Raw genomic sequence first — 19,207 nt, 5'->3', positions numbered from 1 at the left:
CTTTTGGCAGAGCAGGTAACCCTAGAACACAAAGCTTGGAAGAGTAGTAATTATTGTAGTTAGGATAAAATTAGTAAGTTTTTTTGAAAAATATTTTCTTGAATTTGCATCTTGAAGACACAAGTATGGTTTGGAAGATAAAGGTAGAATTTCATTTTGGGTAGATAACTTATTCTTGCTACTCTTGGCTATAAAAAGAGATAATCAGTTGCTTTAGAAAAAGCATCTGTGATATCCAGGCTGCCAATTATTCCAGTGACCTTCCATTTGGGACTTAATTCCTGGCTATACTGTGTGTGCCATAGAAACCATTGATAAGAGCCCTTAATTTAAAATTTTCTAGTCATAACCCAGCACCTCCTTCCCTCTCCTTTTCCTTCTTGAGGCATTAAGGTATTTTTAAATTAATCTCATTGTATTTAGAGAATAAGTTCTTAAGGGTACAGCAGCAACCATGTAGCCAACTGCACTTCATCTTGTCTGCTAAGCTTCTTTTTACCTTGGGATCTGGATTTTGGATCTCCATCTCTGGGTCTCATGTTTCTCTTTCACTGGAATACTTGGCCTCTCTTTTCTAATAGAAATCTTTTAAAAATCACTTGCCAGAGAGAGGCCACACATTTGGCTTCAAACTTTATAGCACTCAGTAGAAAAAGGAAAACATAGTTGTACTGTCTACAGTTATTCACAGGGGTCAGGAGTTAAAAACTAACAAGTTACTCAGCAAAAGCATAATTATTTTGGGTCTGGGGAACAGAAAGAAAAATTTCCCATGAGTCTTCATAATGCAGTGCTATAGCGAATAATGGTACCCATCTTTACAGTAACTCAATTTTGATTTTATAAGCCCCATGAGGTTAAGGATCTTTATTTTATTCATTTCTCTACTCCCAATACAATGCCTGACCAAAAATAGACACTCAGTGGACATTTGAATGACTAGTGGGTGAATAAATTAATTTTACAGTTTGTGTTCTTAAAAATGCTGATGGAAACTGATGTCAGGTAATTCAGTGAAAGCAGTTCCTCAGATGCCTTTAGAGTACCTGGGAATGGGTCCACAGAGTTAAGAGATTGGATCCTTGCTCAGTTCCCTTGGATATTTCTTTATGTAGATATCTTTTTTTTTTGTAGTCATTAATTATTAGGGATGATGAAGTCAGTAAAACCTGGCAACTTAGATTTTTTAGGGTTCTAGAAAGAGAAGATGGTTAACAGTACTTGGTGGAGAAGACTCTGGTTTTTGTCCAGCTACTATTCTGCTGCACTTTAACCCTAAATTTAGTCATTTGTCCAAATACTCATTTGCTTTGTATCTAAAGGGAATTTCCTTATTGCTTTGGTAATGGGTCTGATTCTTATCAACTTTTGGTGACTTAATTTCTAGTGTAGAAGAATGTATGACATTGTTAGCTTCAAATTGTTGGTAGTCTCAGACTTTGTTTCAAGGACTAGGAAGAATGTTGCAGTAAAAATAATATCTAATATTTATTGAATGCCTATATGATAGTTCCTGTGTACTGAGCATGTTCACACATGTGATTGGTATTCTTGCCTTGAATTTCTCAACCTTTTCCCTGAGTAGGTATTATTTTCTTTAAATTGCCTGAGGATTTTGCAAATAAAGAGGAACAAGGAGAAAAATGAATTTTGAAAAGTTGAAGATGTCTTCTGAAGGGTTCAGTTTGGAACTATCTTATTCTGTGATGGAAAATACAGTGATAATGACTCATGGGGGTGTTTGGCTTTATTAAATATATATACATCATACTTTCTGTCCTGTGCTGCTTATATGTGGGCTCTCTCTTTTGCACCACTTTCTTTTTCATTTTTATCAATGAGCTTTTAAAAAGAACAGGCTGTTTTGGAGAAATGGGATTATTATGTATGCTAAAAGTGTTGGCATTAGCCACTTCGCTTGCTGTTTAAATCTTGAGTGACAGGATGGGAGATGTGAACTATATGAATTAATCTGAACATCCTGTGCCTGTGTTTAGTCATATGGAACAGGTTTCTTCTCTGATTTTGGATGTGTTGTATGTTTTTAGGAGTTTTCCCTTGATAGGAAATAAGGGCACTTCAGATTCCAGCACTATTATTCTGACACAGGGGCATGCATGGGAAGAATAAAGATTTGCTAGTGGCTGAGGGTTTGCAGGAGGGAAGTGGGAGGGGGATGAAGAGAAAGGTTTGCACATGCATGTGACACTGAGCTAGAGGGCTCTGTGCAGCCTGCAGATGCATAACCCCATTTGTGCACTTGAGCATGGCCTAAGGGAGCATTGGCCTGATGAATGCAGAGAGAGATGCATTTTGATCGAGATAATTTCCCTCAGATGGGTCTCACCATGCCATGAATCAAAGCCTGTCAGCAAGGAGCTAAAGATGGAGTGTTCATTGTACATTTGTTTCCCTGCGACACCTTCATGCTAGAAGGGTCAAGTGAGAGAGATCATTAGAACTATGTTGATTTACTGGGCCTGTTGTGCACTTTCCCTGCAGGGCAAGAAGGAAAGAGGCTTTAGGAGGGGAGTTGAGGGGTGCTGGGTGGCGAGGGAAGAGCAGGCATGCACAAAATAAACCCTCACTGGTCTGTGTGGGAGAGGGGTGGACAGGCTGTTTGTAAGGAGTGGAAAGTAGGGGGATCTGTATTGTTTTTTTTACCCCCTAGAGCCTCTGGTAGATTTGGAGCAGATGCTCTGCCTGGATCTCCAGACAAGGCACCAAAGATTTGATTTAAAAAGAAGTTCACACCGTGCCCAAGGTGGCTCGTTTGGTTGGAGCACCATCCTGTGCACCAAAAGGTTGCAGGTTTGATCCCTGGTCAGGGCACATACCTACGTTGCAGGTTCAGTCCTGGTTGGGGTGCTTATGGGAGGCAATTAATCGATGTTTCATTCTCTCTCCCTTCCTCTTTCTCTAAAAAAATCAATAAATATATCCTTAGGTGAGGATTTAAAAAAAGAAGGAAGCTCATGGGGAGATCTCTGATACTATCCCTAATGGCTAGAGAAATATATTCTCCCCTCCTTCCATTCTTTTTCCTCCCTTGTTCTTGCCTCACCTTTGAGCTCAAACGGAAACATAGGAAATTTAATTTAGAAATCAAAATTCCCATTTCAGGATATAGCAAGATAGGGAACCAAAATAAAGGTTGTCCCACACATTCTGAATGGAGATTTGTGAAGAGAGTGACCCCAGGATTTGTGCTGAGAGAATGGCTGGGTTTCGGGTACTATCTCCCTCTGTAATTCGAATTTACTGGAGTGCCCCTAGCATTGAATGAAAAAAAGTACATAGTGTGGTAGTTTAGAAAGATACGGTCTAGTCCTGCCTCTCCCCAAGAAGAATATAGAACGTTCTTTTTATTTCCCTTAAAACTTTGCTGCTTGTCCTGGAGACAGTGAAATGAAGACACATTATCTATAGCTAGAGTATTCTCTAGAGGCTTTTATTCTGAAATTTCCATTTCCATTACTTACTCGCTTTTATCTTAGTGGAGGTAGACAAAGCTTTTCCTACTGCCTTAGGTAAGGAAAAATGTAGTGAGGCCTCTGTTCATTGGAAACCCTCCTAATTTTTTTTAAAAAGATTTTATTTTATTTTATAGAAAGGGGTAGGGAGGGAGAAAGGGAGAGAAACATCAATGTGTGGTTGGTTGCCTCTCGCACGCCCCCAACTGGGGACCTGGCCTGCAACTTAGGCATCTGCCCTGACTGGGAGTCAAACCAGTGACCCTTTGATTCGCATCCACTGAGCCACATCAGCAAGGGCCCTCCTAATTTTTTTATTACAGTTCAGTAGATGGAATTGCCAGAATTAGAAACAAATTTAGTTGAGAAAAATCTTTAGTGTAAGATTACTAACAACAGTCCTTTCCTTAGATCCCTACATCCTTAGATGCCTACTAGTTGCAAAGGAGGCATTTGGTATGATAGAAATGGGATAGGATCCTAGCATGAAGTCGCATTGAATGATGTGGAAGTTGTTGAAATAGTCTACAGCTACTTTTAGCTCAGAGTCCTACTAACCCTTGTCCCTTGGGAATTAAGCACTTCTTCCATTCTGCTACTACTGTTCCAAAGAAATGCCTATGCGAGATACCTGAGGAGATGGTATAGTTGAGAAAGTGGCTAAAATGTCCTGGGTTCCATTCCTGCCTCTCTCACTTATTTTGTAAGACAATTTGTGGGGCTTTAGGCAAATTGTGTAATCTCTAAGCCTCAGTTTTCTTACCTAGGAAATGAATTTAGTCATAGTACCTGCCTACTATGTATGTCATAGTACCTACTATTTTTAAGATTGCTGTAAGAAGTAAATGAGATATTGCATGTAAAGAACTTCATATAATACCTGGCACATAGTAAGCACTCATCTGTTAGTGGCTATAATAATTATTTTAATTTGTGATTATTAAAGTTAAAGATAAGATACTTTTTTTCTTGAAACCTGGCTCAATATTTTATAATAATTTAGATTACATTAATTATGCAGCCACTATGGATTTGCTGTTGGTTATACATGAAAAAGGCAGAAAAACTATGTAGGCTATATTCTATTCTAGTTATACATTATAATTAAATGATAACTTGTATGTAGGATTTTTCTTACTCACTAGAAGGCAGGTGCAGCAAAATGGAGAAAATGAACATGTTTCGCCAGCTGGAAGAGCTCTGAATAGTTTGAAAGGATTTTGAAATAAGGTGTGTCAAGGAACCAGCTGCAGTCATCACTCTAAGAGACAAATGCTCTGGATCTTTTCCAAGCATTCAAGAGACTCATGATGTCTGCCCTGTACCTGGAGGCGATCTTTCAGCTCACTAAATTAGGATTGAAGGTGGCTATTCTCTTAGAACTGTTATAAAGATGAGCTACTACTGTTCACGTCGAATACTGTTCAGTGTAAGAGTCTCATACGTATTCCCATCAGAGCCTGAAACCTGCCATTTTATTTATCCCACTTTAACAGATATTTTCTCATTTTCCACCTTCCCTGCACACCTACTCACCGGTAATCAAAAGCCCAGCCCTAGGATTAGCAAACATCTAGACTTAGGTGTGCTCCTGGGTGTTTTGTCTCTCCCCACCACAAACCTTTTCCCGAACTTGCCACAACTAGACAAAGAATCTGTTCTCTCATATACCTCAAGAGACCCTCTAATCCATACACACATACCCACCCTCAGTATTGGTTTCTTTGTAACCAACATAAGGTCAGGCCAAAAGATTTCAAACTTTTTTAAAAATTGGTTTTAGAGAGAAGATTAGGGAGAGAGAAACATCAATTTCTTGTTCGACCTATTCATGCAGTCATTGATTGATGCTTGGATGTGGGCTGACTAGGGATCAAGCCTGCAACTTTGACATATCGGGGAAACACTCCAACCAACAGACCTACCTGGCCAGGACCAAATAAACTCAAAAAAAAAAAAAAGATTTTATTTATTTACTTTTAGAGAGTGGGGAGGGGAGGGAGAAAGAGGGAGAGAAACATTGATGTATAAGAGAAACATAGATCAATTCGTTGCCTCTTGCACACCCCCAACTGGGGATCTGGCCCGCAACCCTGACAGGCACTTGAACCAGCGACCTTTTCTTTTGCAGGCTGGCACTCAGTGCACTGAGCCACACCAGCCAGGGCCCAAACAAAATTTTGAACAATCCTGACCTGGATTTTTTTTAAAACCCCAAAGAGTTCATATTTCTGAAGTTTGCAGGCAGACTGTGTCTAGGTGTCCCAAAATTCACAGAATCAAAAGGAAAGGCAATCAAGATCTACAAAAACAGGAATTTTTAAATACCTCTACTATTGACCCCAATCAAGAAGTTGCCTTTGCTCCTATGATCAGACGACCCACCTCTTCAGTCAAAAGCAGGGCAACTATACAGCTTTCCTTGTTCAATTTGTTTAACTAATTAGCCCAGCTCTCTGAACTACAAAAATTTCTTTAACATAGAAATTTGTTTTATGGATATTTCTTACTGTTTTGTTTGGATTTCTTGTTTTTACTCATCTTGTGATTACCAAGTCCCTACCTTTTAAAAAAATCTTGTTTCTGTTAAGTTTTGAAGGTTACAGCAGTTATTTTTGTTTCTGTGTATGAAGGTTAAAAAATTTTTTTTTCTTTCATAAAATACAAAAGCAACCATTTTCACCATTGACTAAATAACAACTGGGATTCTTATTTAAATTAGTCCAAAGTCATATTTAGGAATTTAGTAGACTGCTATGCTGATACCATGACAAACCAAAGAGTAGGGTTGGATTGGATTTTTGTTTTGGTTTTCTTTTCAATGTCCAATATTCATGGATTAAGTTCTGAAAATGTTCCAATTATAATAAGGAAGGGATTTGTTTGGATTCCACCATGGGTATGCTCCTTGGGGTTGGATCCTGGAAGGTGAGGCACATTTTGCTAGACCCATGTCAGCTCGTGGTAGTCATTAAGGTAAAAAAACTCATTGTCTCCTTGGTATTCAGTTCCCTGGAAATCTACTCGGTACTGCAAGATACCTCCAATTCTACCAAATACTTTCACAAGTTGGGATCCTTCTTGTGACTTACCTATGGCAATTTTCCTTGTAGCTCCAAAATTTTTAGAGTTGTTAGCAAACCAGTCCTTCAGGAGCATGATCTCAGTTGGTTCCTGTTCTTGTCCTGTCTTTTTGTACATGAAATGAAATTTATCCTTCTCTTGTTCTGGGGTTAGAGAATTTTCTCCATGTCCTGGCTGACTTTATTAAAGTATCATCCTATTAATTTCTTCTTTTGAATGAATCTCACATTGGAGAGGACTTCAGTAGATAATAGCTTGGTTGAGTCCATTTTCATCTCTGTAGAATATGTCACCTCATTTAAAAACTTCTGCTTGCAACCTCTCATCAAACATAAGATTGACTTAGTTCAGTTTTAAAGTTAGCTGATCCAGCCAAAATGAAACCAGCCACAATAAGACCAGCCACATTCACTTGGTCCCCAGAAATAAACCGCTGCACAACAGTCTCAGCTGCTTTCCTACATGGTTATGTCACTTTTTCATTCTTAAGCGGGCAAAACACAAGGCTGTCTTGACCTCCACCATGTTTCTTTGGGAGATCCACAGTGAATATGTGCAGGACTTCTCTTGTATTTCCTTGGAGTGTGCCAAAAAAGTGCACCACTACTATCTATTACAATAAATCCAAACTTACCATCATATGAAAGTAGTGCCAAAAGAGCCTCTGTATTGAATTTGTTGTCGCACAAATACAATAATGTGTTAATCGGTTTGAAAGGTTCAAAGTCAATGTTGACTTTCTTTTCCTTTCCTTCTTTTACAAAATTGTACCACAGTAAACAACCAGGCTATTTGGAGGTACTTTGTTTTCAAGTTTGAGTCTTTGTTATACAGATGTAATGGCTCCCAGACAGTTTGCCTGTGACTTAATGTTACCAGCAGTTCCAAACGCACCTGCTAACATTTTTGCAATTCGTGCAGTCTGGTCTTTGGAAGGAATGATCAATATCATGGCTTGTGCCTTTGCCGAGGGCCGCCTGCAAGCTTTTACTTAATCAGCTTCTTGATCTTCCTGATCTCCAGGTTCCTGTCAGCAGCACTGGGGTCGTCCACCATCTTCGATGCCCTTCTTTTTTTAAAAAAAATTATTTATTTGTTTGTTTGTTTATTTTTTTAGAGAGAGGGGAAAGGAGAAAGAGAGGGAGAGAAACATCACTGTGTAGTTGCCTCTCATGCGCCCCCAACTGGGGACCTGACGTGCAACCTAGTCATGTGCCCTGACTGGGAATCGAACCAGTGACACTTGGTTTGCAGGCTGACGCTCAGTCCATTGAGCCACAGCAGCCGGGGCTGAGGCCCTTCTTAAAATAGTTTTTAGTTATTCTAGGAACAACATGCAGTATGTTAACTTATTCAGTTTCTTGTCTGTTTTTGTTTGTTTGTGTGATCCTTAGTTCTTATCACAAGGTCGGCTGGCATATTGTGATCCATAAGTTAGTTTAATTCCCATTTCCCTTGTGAATAGAGGCTAGCTTGTTTCAACCCTTTTCTTTGTCCTTGAACAGTCTGAAGATGATGAGAAACTGAAAAAGAGGAAGGAGCGATTTGGAATTGTCACAAGTTCAGCTGGAACAGGAACCACAGAGGATACAGAGGTAAAAATATACTTAAATGCTTCATGGAGCCCTTGAAGGGAAATGAGGGTGAACAAACTCAGTGGAGAAACACTATTATTTCCCTGGCCTACTTCTTAAGTGCCCAAATGACAAAAATCTTTTGTCCTTTGCTTGATAGCTGTTTTCTGGATAAAGTGGCCACAGAATTCTATTAGTATACTTTATTCAATGTTAGAGCCAGTTAATCTAGTAGGAAGGAGCACAGAGTTTGGAATCAGATAAGCTTGGGTTTGAAAAGTGGCTCAGCCACTTAGTATTACAGTAATATTTACAAATTATGGTACTTTTCTTAGCCTCAGTTTCATCATCTGGGATGTAGAGATAGAAATACCTACCTTGAGGTGGTATTTTAAGCATGAAATGTTTCTCTGTAAAAAGGGATGATTCCATGTAGAATGTTTGACATGATGACACCTGTCATACTGTGAATATTCAATAAGTAGTAATGTCTCTGATAACCTGCCAGGCATATTTCTTTGGTCACTTAATGGAGGCTGTATCCAACCCAGAAACAGATATACTTGTGCCTAAGTCCCCTCTGGAATAGGACAGTGGACTAAGTTGAAACTCCTGTTTTTATTGCTTTGTTTACAAAAAGTTTCTTAAAAGGAAAGAGTGGTTTTTGTGTGTATGTGTCTGTTTTTTTTTTGCTTTTAATTTATTTAAATTTTTTAAACTATTGATTATGCTATTACAGTTGTTCTGATTTATTCCCCTTAGCCCCCCATCCACCTAGCACACCCCCACTTTCTCAGGCAATACCCCTACTATTGTTCATGTCCATGGGTCATGCGTATAAGTTCTCTGGATTTTCCATTTCCTGTACTGTACTTTACTTCCCCATGGCTATTCCGTAACTACCTGTTTGTACTTTTTAATACCCTTACCTCTTTGCCCATTCCACCACATGCCCCTCCTATCTGGCAAACATCAGAACGCTTTCCCTATCCATGGTTCTGTATCTGTTCTTGTTTGCTTAGTTTGATTTTTAGAGTCAATTGTTGAAAGCTAATGTATTTACTGCCATTTTATTGCTCATGGTTTTGATCTTTTTCTTAAATAAGTCCACTTAACATTTTATATAATAATGGTTTGGTCACGATGAACTCCTTTAGTTTTTTTCTTGTCTGGAGAGCTCTTTATCTGTCCTTCGATTCTGAATGAATGCTTTGCTGGGTAAAGCACTCTTGGCTGTGGGTCTCTGCTTTTCATGACTTTGAATACGTCTTGCCAATCCTTTCTAGCCTGCAAAGTTTCTTTTGAGAAATAAGCTGACAGTCTTATGGGGCCTCCCCTACAGGTAACTAACTTCTTTTCTCTTGCTGCTTTTAAGATTCTCTTTTTATCTTCAACCTTTGGCATTTTAATTATGATGTGTCTTGCAGTGGGCCTCTTTGCATCCATCTTATTTGGGAGTCTCTATGCTTCCTGGGCTTGCATGTTTATTTCCTTCACGAAATCAGGGAAGTCTTTTTTCATTATTTTTTCAAATAGAGTTCCAATTTCTTGCTCTTCCTCTTCTGGCACCCCTATGATGTGAATGTTGCACCTGTTGAAGTTGTCCCAGAAGCTTCTTATACTATCCTCTTTTTTTTTTTGTATTATTTTTTCTTTTTGTCCTGACTAGATGTTTTTTTCTTCCTTGTGTTCTGAGGCATTGATTTGATTCTTGGCTTCATCTACTCTACTGTTGTTTCTCTGTAAATTGTTCTTTATTTCAATTAATGTATTTCATTTCTGACTGGATCTTTTTCATGCTACTGAGGTTCTCACTAAGTTCTTTGGGCGTCCGTATAACCAGTGTTTTGAATTCTGCATCTGATAGATTGCTTGTCTCCATTTCGTTTAGCTCTTTTTCTGGAGTTTTGATCTGTTCTTTCATTTGGAGCATGCTTCTTTGTCTCCTCATTTTGGCAACTCCCTGTGTCTGTTCCTATGTATTAGGTAGAGCTGCTATGACTCCCTGTCTTAGTAGTGTGGCCTAGTGTAGTAGGTGTCCTATAGGTTCCAGTGGCACAGCCTCCCCTGTCACCTAAGCTGGGTACTCAAGGTGTATCCTTCATGTGGGCTGAGTGCACCCTCCTCTTGTAGTTGAGCCTTGGTTGTTGTTGGCAGGTGAATGGGAGGGATTTACCCAGGCCAGTCAGCTGCAAGGACTGGCTGTGATCACTGACCACCAAACTCTACTCTCCATGGAAGATCAGCTATGCAGGGGCAGGGTGGTGGTGCTCCAGCGTGGTCTTTAGCTGTCCACTGCGTGCGCTGGCCCTAGGGTTTCCTTGGTGGTGCAGGGCAAGGTCAGCCCCCACCTGTGTTTTGCTTGGGACCACGCTACCTGAGCTATAAAGCAATCTGAGATGACTGTTACTTGAAGATTTCCAGGCAAAGCCAAGCTATGAATCTAGGCTGACTGCTGTGAGTACTGGGCCTGGGGCTCACTGAGGCCAGCTGTTGTTTGGATTTAGGAAGTTGTGTAGCAAGAGTCAAGACCTGCCACTCATATGGAAAAGCAGCTTGGATGGGCCAGTAAGTTGGGTGGAGCAGAGCCTCTGGGGATCTCCAAGGTGGGTCAAACAGTGTTAGCTAGGTTGATGGAATCTTAGGTACAGCACCTGGAGGGGGAGGATTTAGAAAAGACAGTGGCCTCTGCTCACCTTGATGCCAGACACTTTAGTTTCTCCCAGCATGCCACTGTACCTTTCAAGCTGCTACTGTGGTGCTGGAGCTCAGTGGGAGTGAGTCTGAGTAGATGAGTCCATGTGGGTTCTTTAAGAGGAACTGCTTAGGGCTCCAGAGGTTTCTTCCACTGGCTCACTCCCTCCTGGGTTTTGCAGCCAGAAGCTGTAGGGACTTATCTTCCTGGCACTGGAACCCTGGGTGGGGGGTCTGGTGTGGGGCTAGGACTCCTCACTCTCAAGATATACCTCTCAGATTTTTATCCCACTACATAGTGGGTGTGGGACCAGCCCGTTTCACATCTGTGTCCCTCCTACCAGTCTGGATGGATGTGGTTTTTTTAATTCTGTAGTTGTCAAACTTCCATTCAACTCAATTTCTGATGGTTCTGAGTGATGGTTGTTCTATATTGTAGTCGTAATTTCAATGTGGTTTTCTGCCTATGCCACCATCTTGCCCAGAAGTCTCTCCTTTTTTTTGTTTTTGTTTTTAAGATGTATTCATCCATATCCCAGCTTCCCCTGGAGTAACTCACATTGACTGAGACTGTTAAGCATTGGAAGACTGCTCAGAGTATTGACAGACAATACTGAGGTGCTGATTTGAGAGTATATATTGGGTTGGCCAAAAAGTTAGTTTAGTATTTTCCGTATGATGGCTCTAGTAATGCTTAAAGACTTCATTCGAGACAATTTTGTTAGGACAGTTGTCACAGTCTATCAGCATGCATTTTTAAAAATACTTATCAAAATTGGTGAATTTCTGTGCAGCCATTTTAATATTGAAGATGGAAGAAAATATGCAACGTTTTAAGTGTATTATGCTTTATTATTTCAAGAAAGGTAAAAACGCAGCTGAAACCCACAGAAAAGATTTGTGCAGTGTATGGAGAAGTTGCTATGACTGATTGAATGTGTTGAAAGTGGTTTGCGAAGTTTCTTGGTACTATTGACATTTTGGCCAAATAATTCTGTGTTGTGGGGCTGTCTTATGTATTGGAAGATGTTGAGCAGCACCCCTGGCATTTATCCACTAGAAGCCAATAGCAGGAGATAGCTGGCATACTCAAAATATCCAAATCAATGAAGTTATTGGTAAAAATGCAAAATGTGTTTTTTATTTTATAGAAAAAAACTAAATGGACTTTTTGGCCAACCCATTATAATGGATGCCAAATGTCACCTGAGGTGTACATAAGGAACATTTGAAATAATGAATATGTTTCGAATTATGGAGATTTTTTGGTTGGTGAGGAATTTGTAATATTTTTTCTCTCATTTGAGAGGTTTACTTCCTTTTTTCCATCTACCTCTGGAGATACCCTCTGAAATTCTATTACCTCACACACTCAGAATCTTAAAAAGTTTCTTTATGAATAATAAAAATAAACCCTGAAAATTTTAGAGTCTGATCAGTTCACATTCTTCACTAGTTAAAAACTAGAGAGGTTTGTGGTTTTTTTTTGTGTTAATTCAGAATAAATCATTACCTATTGTAAGTACCTGCTTACTTAGTGACTAGCCAGAATGAGCTAGAAGTAAACCATATACCTAGGTTTGTTTTAATTCTAGTTAAAATTACTCCCTTTTTCCCAAGGGAACTGTTGTTAAACTAGACATGGTCACTAAGCTGGTTCATTTGGCCTCTCCAAATAAGGCAGATTTAAGATTTTGTTGAGTGACAAGGAATATCAGGCTTTTGTTGAGAGAGTCCGTGTGCGTAAGGAAGAAAACAACTTTCATTTGATTCTAAAGAATTGTGTTAATAATCCAGATTAAATGGTCTGGGCCTGTAAACACTTGGCTTTTCTCTTTTCTTTGTTTTTTTTTTTTCTCTTCTTTTCTTTCCTCCTTTTTTTTTTTTAATAGGGAGAGAGAGAAAGAGGAGAGAAATAACAAATCAGTTGCCTCCCACACGCCCCCAACTGGGGACCCAGCCTGGAACCCAGGCATGTACCCTGACAGGAAATCGAATTGACGACCTTTTGGTTTGCAGCCCGGTGCTCAATCCACTGAGCCACATCAGCCAGGGCTCAGCTTTTCTTTTTAATCTAAATTAAACCTCTTGTGTGAATAGAATGAAAAAGAAGCTCCCCTTTGCTGGGGGCAGTGGTTAGAGTAAAGATGGATTCAGTGCTATTTGAGTCACTCTTAGAACAAATAGGTCTTTCTCTCCCCACTCCTTTTGTACCCTCTCTCAAATGCTTTCTCCCTTAAGAGGTCCTAGTTGGGGACTTCCCTCATCTCCCAATTTATTATGTTGGTATTTTATGTCTCTTTGGATTTGTAGGCCTAAGGAATAGGTGCTGCATGGGCCCAGAAGGGCATTCCCCTCACCTCCACGAAACAGTGTTGGTCACCCTTTGTCCTGTGAAATCTTCCATCTCCTAACTGACTAGATTTTCCCTAGCCTCTTAGGAGTCCATTGTTTCCAAGCTAGCTGCTACAAGGCTGAGTGGCCCTCTCTTCTTCGAGAATTTTTCCATTTTTTACCACTATTTTCCTCCTCTCCCTCCCACACCCTCACCCTCACTCCTTATAATCTTCTCCTCTTCTCATACTCCTTTTCCACCAAACTTCCCCCAGCACTTAAGTGGGAAACAAGAAAAATTCAGGAATGAAATCTTTGGCTGCCAAGCTTAAGCCCGGGCCTTCCCTCCTTCTTGGACCTTGTGACAATCTATGTGAGTTTGGATTAAAGCAGCCAGGAACCCAGGCCACTGTCATCTTACAATCTAATTTTTTTTTTTCTTTTTGCTTCCTTATAGGCAAAGAAGAGGAAAAGAGCAGAGCGCTTTGGGATTGCCTGATCAGAGATTTAATGTTTTCTGTTCTCCAGTGGTTTCCATCTCTCTGATTCTTCTTAGTCACGTATATACCTAAATACACAGTTATGTGCTGAGGTCCTGCCTCATGAGAAGAGAGCATGTACCCCAGGCATACCTATGAGCTACAGTAACAGTTTGACTTATTGCTGTTCCAACTTTAAGGTTGTTGTTGTTGTGTTGTTGTTTTTTTATTATTATTTTGCTTGTTAATAAAAAAAATAGAAAACAGTGTGTTTTATTAAGTGCTCCTTTGAGTTCTTAGGGCCAAATGAGATCACATATGGGGAGCTTCAGGGACAGATAGAGAGAGTTAGCCATAATACCTTTTTACCCGTTAGAAAGAAGATAAGAAAAAGGATAGAGTCCATCCCTTTAGGCTATTTATATTCTCATATTCACAGGCATCCTTTTCCCTCTATCCTCCCTGAAGGGGCCAGGTTTCACCATGAGTCTCTTTTTTTTTTTTTAATGTAAGGGAAGGTAGCTTTATTCAGGTGCCGGCAACCTGGAAGATGAGCGATTCTCATCTCAATGCCCATCTTAGCATCTTAGGCATATTAGCTAGTTTATATAGGGGGACCATGCAGTTTCTCAGCTCTACTCTTGGGTGGTTTCAGTGTTATCTCCTGCATTTGTCATCATGTAGTGTCATCGCTCCATCCGCAGTTTCACTGCTGGTATCTGGGAACAGGATGCGCAGGCAGTGTTTCTGTTGGTTCTGATAGGAGTCGCTGACACTTGCCCAATTTCTTGTGATCAGTCCTTTCCTTGGTTAAACAGGAGCTACAGCTGCTGATGTCTGTCTGGATAAATATTTCTTCTTCATATCTTTGTTTGCTGGACTTCCATGCAGTTTGATTTTCTGGAACTTCTGGTTGTAACCCTGTCTTTGCTTTGGCAAGTTCATGTGATCCATTGAGATGAAATAGAGAGAACACTGTGGGTTTCAGGAGTTGCAAAGGATTTAAATACAAGGGCTAATGATAGGTAGTCTGTTATAGAATTGAGTCCAGAGTCCCTCTCTGGAGTCCTAAAGGGCCCTATTTTTGAAAGTGACCTGGTGTGATAACTGTCTGGTTTCAGCCAAAGCCAATATGTGGGACCCTGTTGGTTAGGCAGTTCAGTAAAGGAGATGGGCTGGGTACCCCTCAGAGCTAGAAGAAAGTGGAGGGATTCAAAGCCTGACAGGATGTCAGGGGTGTTCAACATTGTTGCTAGATCATTGGGAACATAGCAGTGGACTGGAGGCTTCTACTTTCTAATCAAGCCCTTTGCTAGTTTGTCTGCTGTTACAGAAGTATACTATTGCAGTTTTGGTGCTAACGTTTCTTAGATATTACTGAAATCCATTATACTTGTCGAGCCTCCTACTTAGAAAGGTTTGGCTTGCTCTAAGTAGGCTGCTTGTTTGCATTTGAAGTTTCACATAGATCTGAGACCTGCTATTTAATCTGAAGAGCCTGGAACCTTAACTGAAGACTGGTCCCATAATCAGATCCCATGTTGCTGTGGTGTAATTCCTTGTTCCCATTTCTGCTAAAACCTTCTGCCTTGTTTTGTGATTAATAGGCAATGGTTTGATCCCCTTCCTAACAAGAATATCTTTCCACAAAGTCTCTTTGGTTGGTTGTTGAGGAGGGCAGGGACCTAGGTTTAGACACTTTAGGAAAACTACCTTGGAGAGCAAATCCAAAGATTGCCTATTTGTTGTCAATTTTGCCTTATTCTGAGACTTTGGGAAAGTAAACAAAAGGGGTTCCTGGTTAAACTTTTCCTTTCTTCTGGCCTCTTCTGCCTGCCTCCCTTTTCTTTTTTCCAGACCCTAATTTGAGGCTAGCTTTTCCTCTCTCTACTCCAAAACAGAACCAAGAGAATTAGTTCTGTCTTGCAGCTTGAGAGAGGTTATAGATTCAGTAAGGGTTTTCTACCCAAGGATGATAAAAAGTAATAGGTAAAGGAATGGAACAGATGGTGATTTGGAGTGGAGCAGTGGATCCTTTAAAAATTTTCTTCACTTTGCCTCCTCTATAACCTTCCATAAAAGCACTTAGTCTTCCCCTGAGGATTCTCTTCCTAAAGCCTAATCATTCTTTCCCCAACTGAACTCACTTTCCCCAAATCCTTAATAGTGTCGATTTTTTTCTGATTTTTTCATCTCATTCCAGCAGCTGTTCTTACGTTGGTCAGAAGTCTTTCACCTCTAAGGGTGATCACCAAATGCTTCTCTTTCTGTCTCATAGTCATTCTATGCATAGGTTTTCTTTTAATTGTGTAATTTTATTTTAGATTTTATTTATTTATTTTTAGAGAAAGGGGAAGGGAGGGAGGAAGAGAAGGAGAAACATGTACATGTGAGAGATAAATAGATGGATTGCCTCTCACACACCCCCTCCTGGGGACCTGGCCTGTGACTCAGGCATGTGCCGACTGGGAATCGAACCGGCGACCTTTTACTCCGCAGGCCAGCACTCAGTCCACTGAGCCGCACCAGCTAGGGCTACACATAGATTTTGAGCATGAATAGTTCAAGATGCCTGTCTTCTTAAATTAATTTAGTCTTTAAATAGTAAGCCCCTTATAAAGGTATTAACAGGCCTCCAATTCTTTTATCTGGAATCTGGTACCCTTCTTTCCTATACCCTAGTCTCACTAATGTAGCTCATCCAAGATCTAGGTGTGGTTAGCTGACTGAGGCTTCTCTTTCCTGTCCTGAAGCTGTGACATTCTCTGCATACCTGGAAGCTCTTAATGAGGGAGTCTATAAAAGATGTGGAGGGAACTGGCTTCCTCAGCTATAAATCTGCAACTTTTTATGGTTCTTCAGGATCATTCTCTTTCTCCAACATTATTCTAAACTGCCCTTCCCCAACTCCCAGGAACTTCGGAAGATAATGAGGCTAGACGCTTCTGTGATTGTGAGGGGTATAGGAAGGCAGATGTGAATAAGAACAGGACTTGGTGTTGAGTCCTGTTGCAACGTCAGAAATGAGAAACAAACGAAGGGGAAGGAAGGAACTTAACTATTTTTCTGTTATCTTCTGTGAGGACCTCTGACAGGCAGTCACTCACCTGATCATTGAAATCCATCAAAAACTAACCTCTGCCTCTTGCTACATGTCCACACTCGTTTTTAAACTCCAAAGGAATTGCAAAATAATGGCAGTCTTCACACCCTTGGCAGACCCTTTGGTCCAGGGTGCTCCCAATTTTATTCTTTTCCTTTCTCAGCTGTCCCTGCCATTAGTTTTTCCACCTCTCAGATCACTATTTAAAATTTTTTTATTTACTTATTTTCAGAGAGAGGGGAAAGGAGGAAGAAAGAGAGGGAGAGAAACATCAATGTGTGGTTGCCTCTCTCGCGCCCCCAACTGGGGACCTGGCCCACAACCCAGGCATGTGCCCTGAGTGGGAATCAAACTGGTGACCTTTTGGTTCACAGGCCAGTGCTCAGTCCACTGAGCCACACCAGCCAGGGCTCAGATCACATAATAGAATATATTAGAATGGAATATTAGGTAGCAACTACTTACATATGATTTCTAGCAACTCAGAACTGTTCTATTATATACTTGGCAGTTTGTTTACCATAGTTTGCATAGTAATCGTTCAATAAATATTAGTTCTTAATCTTACTAGGTGATACACAGTGGGAAGATTTTCTTTACCCTGAGTAGGTTCCAACTAGAGGGTAGGGGGTTGAGTGAAATTTGTGTGTGTATGTACGTGCATGCACATTACGTGTGCAAGTATATTGGGAGGTTCAGAGTTCGGAGAGGTGGGAGGAATTCTAATTGCTGCCTTACCCTAGCTCTTGGCAGGAAAGTTGACATTGTTGCCTGGGGGTAAGACTTGCCTGCTTCTGCCTCACTGGAGAGCACAGGCTGTAAATGCCACTGCCTGCTGGTACTTAGCTTGGGGCACCTGACATCCAAATAATGAACAGAGGATAGGATAGCTACTCATGCATTGGGTTGTAGGCTGTTTGGGGTTAAGTCGTCTTGCAGTTTCTTCTGGGTGTCTTCTCAAAGTTGGAAACAACGAGCAGGAGGGGAGACAACCTATTTTTAGCTCAGGTAAAAAGCTTGGGGTAGGTATGAGTAAAGCAGTTGCTTGGGAGGATACAGCATGTAGCACTTTTGTCCTCTACCTCGATCTTGTTGTTCTGAGGTGGAGTCAACCTGTCCATAGAACCGATAGGACAGGGAAGGCATGGTGGCACAATGAACCCTCAATGGCCCTGTCCCCTTATTCTGGATCAGGTCAATGTTACAATAGCTTTCCTTTAAAAAAATAAAAAAAGCAAGATTCCTTGGGTACACCCAACTCCCTTATGCCTTGGAAGTGTGCTCTAGGTACATGGGAGACATTTTTGAGATAACCATTCTTGGTATACTGGCAAGGTCTGGTTTATGGATGTTGGTAAAACTGTTAAGGGAACCTAGGATCATGGAACTGCAGAATAGGATAGACATTAGGTGGGTCATGAGAACTTTTAGATCTTCTGTCCCCTGGAAGCTAGGAGGGTTTTTGTAATATTTGGGACAGTTTTGGATCAAGCGCTCTAGAGAGGTGTTCTAGGTCCCCTCCCTTGGGTTGCACGTCCCAGCCCTCATCCCAGATACCCTAGTGTTTTTCCCTTGCCCCAAAGACCCCAGTCTTCTTAGTTCTTGAGTGTAAGGTTTCATCCTCAGATCCTCTTCTGTTCCTGGTTTCTGAGGTATTAATGTAGTACTTGATTAGGGAGAAGAGCTCATCACTGAATTCCAAATTCTTTGACTGCTTTTATTTTTCTTTTTTCAGGTTCAAGTGCTGGATTGTGTCATGTGACCATTCCAAAACTCAGAGCACCCTATGGCCATCTTTGCCCTCTGTCACATAACTTGAAAACTGCCTGATGGCCTTTTTGCAATGGTTCCCTCCAGGAATCCTTGATCTCAGTGAAAAAGTCCTTTCCCGGCATTCCAGTGCCTTTGTCAGCCCCGTACTTCTCAGACACCCTTAACAAAGGCATTCACACACAGTGTAACAAATACATAAAGTAAATAATGACACTAATTATGATCTGAGGGCACTGGTGAGGTCCACACACATCTTAAGGTGGTTGGGGGGTGGTGCTAGTTCCCACTAAGCCACGGGGCTATGCCTCCAGCCTCTTTGGGGGTGGGGAGGACCTGGGAAAGGAGACTTCAACTCACAGATTTATGTCTAAGAGAAAGACCCTCCCCCAAAGGTCTTTATTTGGTGGTATGAAAGGGGCACATTCTAAGTGTCCCCAAGTCTAATGCTCCAGCTCTCTAGAATTTGTAGCGAGAAGTCTCCTGATGCCTATTGCCCAAACTGTGCCAAGATCAATAGATATGGGCAATTGACCTTGGAGAAGGCATCTTCTTTTCACTTCTCTGTTCCTCTCCTTGCACCAAGTAAAGGTAAATGGTGTTGGTGGTTCTCCAAGACTGGGCCAGAAAAATGAAGAATAGGGTCAGAGGAGAGGTTGGGTGGGTGGGGGTTAGCATAGCTGCTGTATGGGATGA

General features: G+C 40.9%; 1 protein-coding gene and 1 pseudogene across 2 annotated transcripts in view; one reads left to right on the top strand and one right to left on the bottom strand.

Annotated features, from left to right (window-relative positions):
* SARNP (SAP domain containing ribonucleoprotein) overlaps window positions 1-13,717 on the top strand; it is a 51,227-nt gene extending 37,510 nt beyond the window's left edge. For both annotated transcript variants that reach the window (XM_090273336.1, XM_090273335.1), the window contains 2 exons: window positions 8,063-8,152; window positions 13,617-13,717. In XM_090273336.1, the coding sequence (XP_090129462.1) occupies window positions 8,063-8,152; window positions 13,617-13,658 (132 nt within the window). In that variant the 3' untranslated portion in view covers window positions 13,659-13,717. The remainder of the gene's footprint in view (window positions 1-8,062; window positions 8,153-13,616) is intronic.
* LOC150011928 (eukaryotic peptide chain release factor subunit 1 pseudogene) lies at window positions 6,417-7,613 on the bottom strand (annotated as a pseudogene).
* Window positions 13,718-19,207: the final 5,490 nt, after the last annotated feature.

This window comes from Furipterus horrens, unplaced genomic scaffold (assembly GCF_987537825.1).
Source record: "Furipterus horrens unplaced genomic scaffold, mFurHor1.1.pri manual_scaffold_4, whole genome shotgun sequence".
Taxonomy (NCBI): Eukaryota; Metazoa; Chordata; class Mammalia; order Chiroptera; family Furipteridae; genus Furipterus; species Furipterus horrens.
This window is presented reverse-complemented; position numbering and strand designations above follow the sequence as displayed.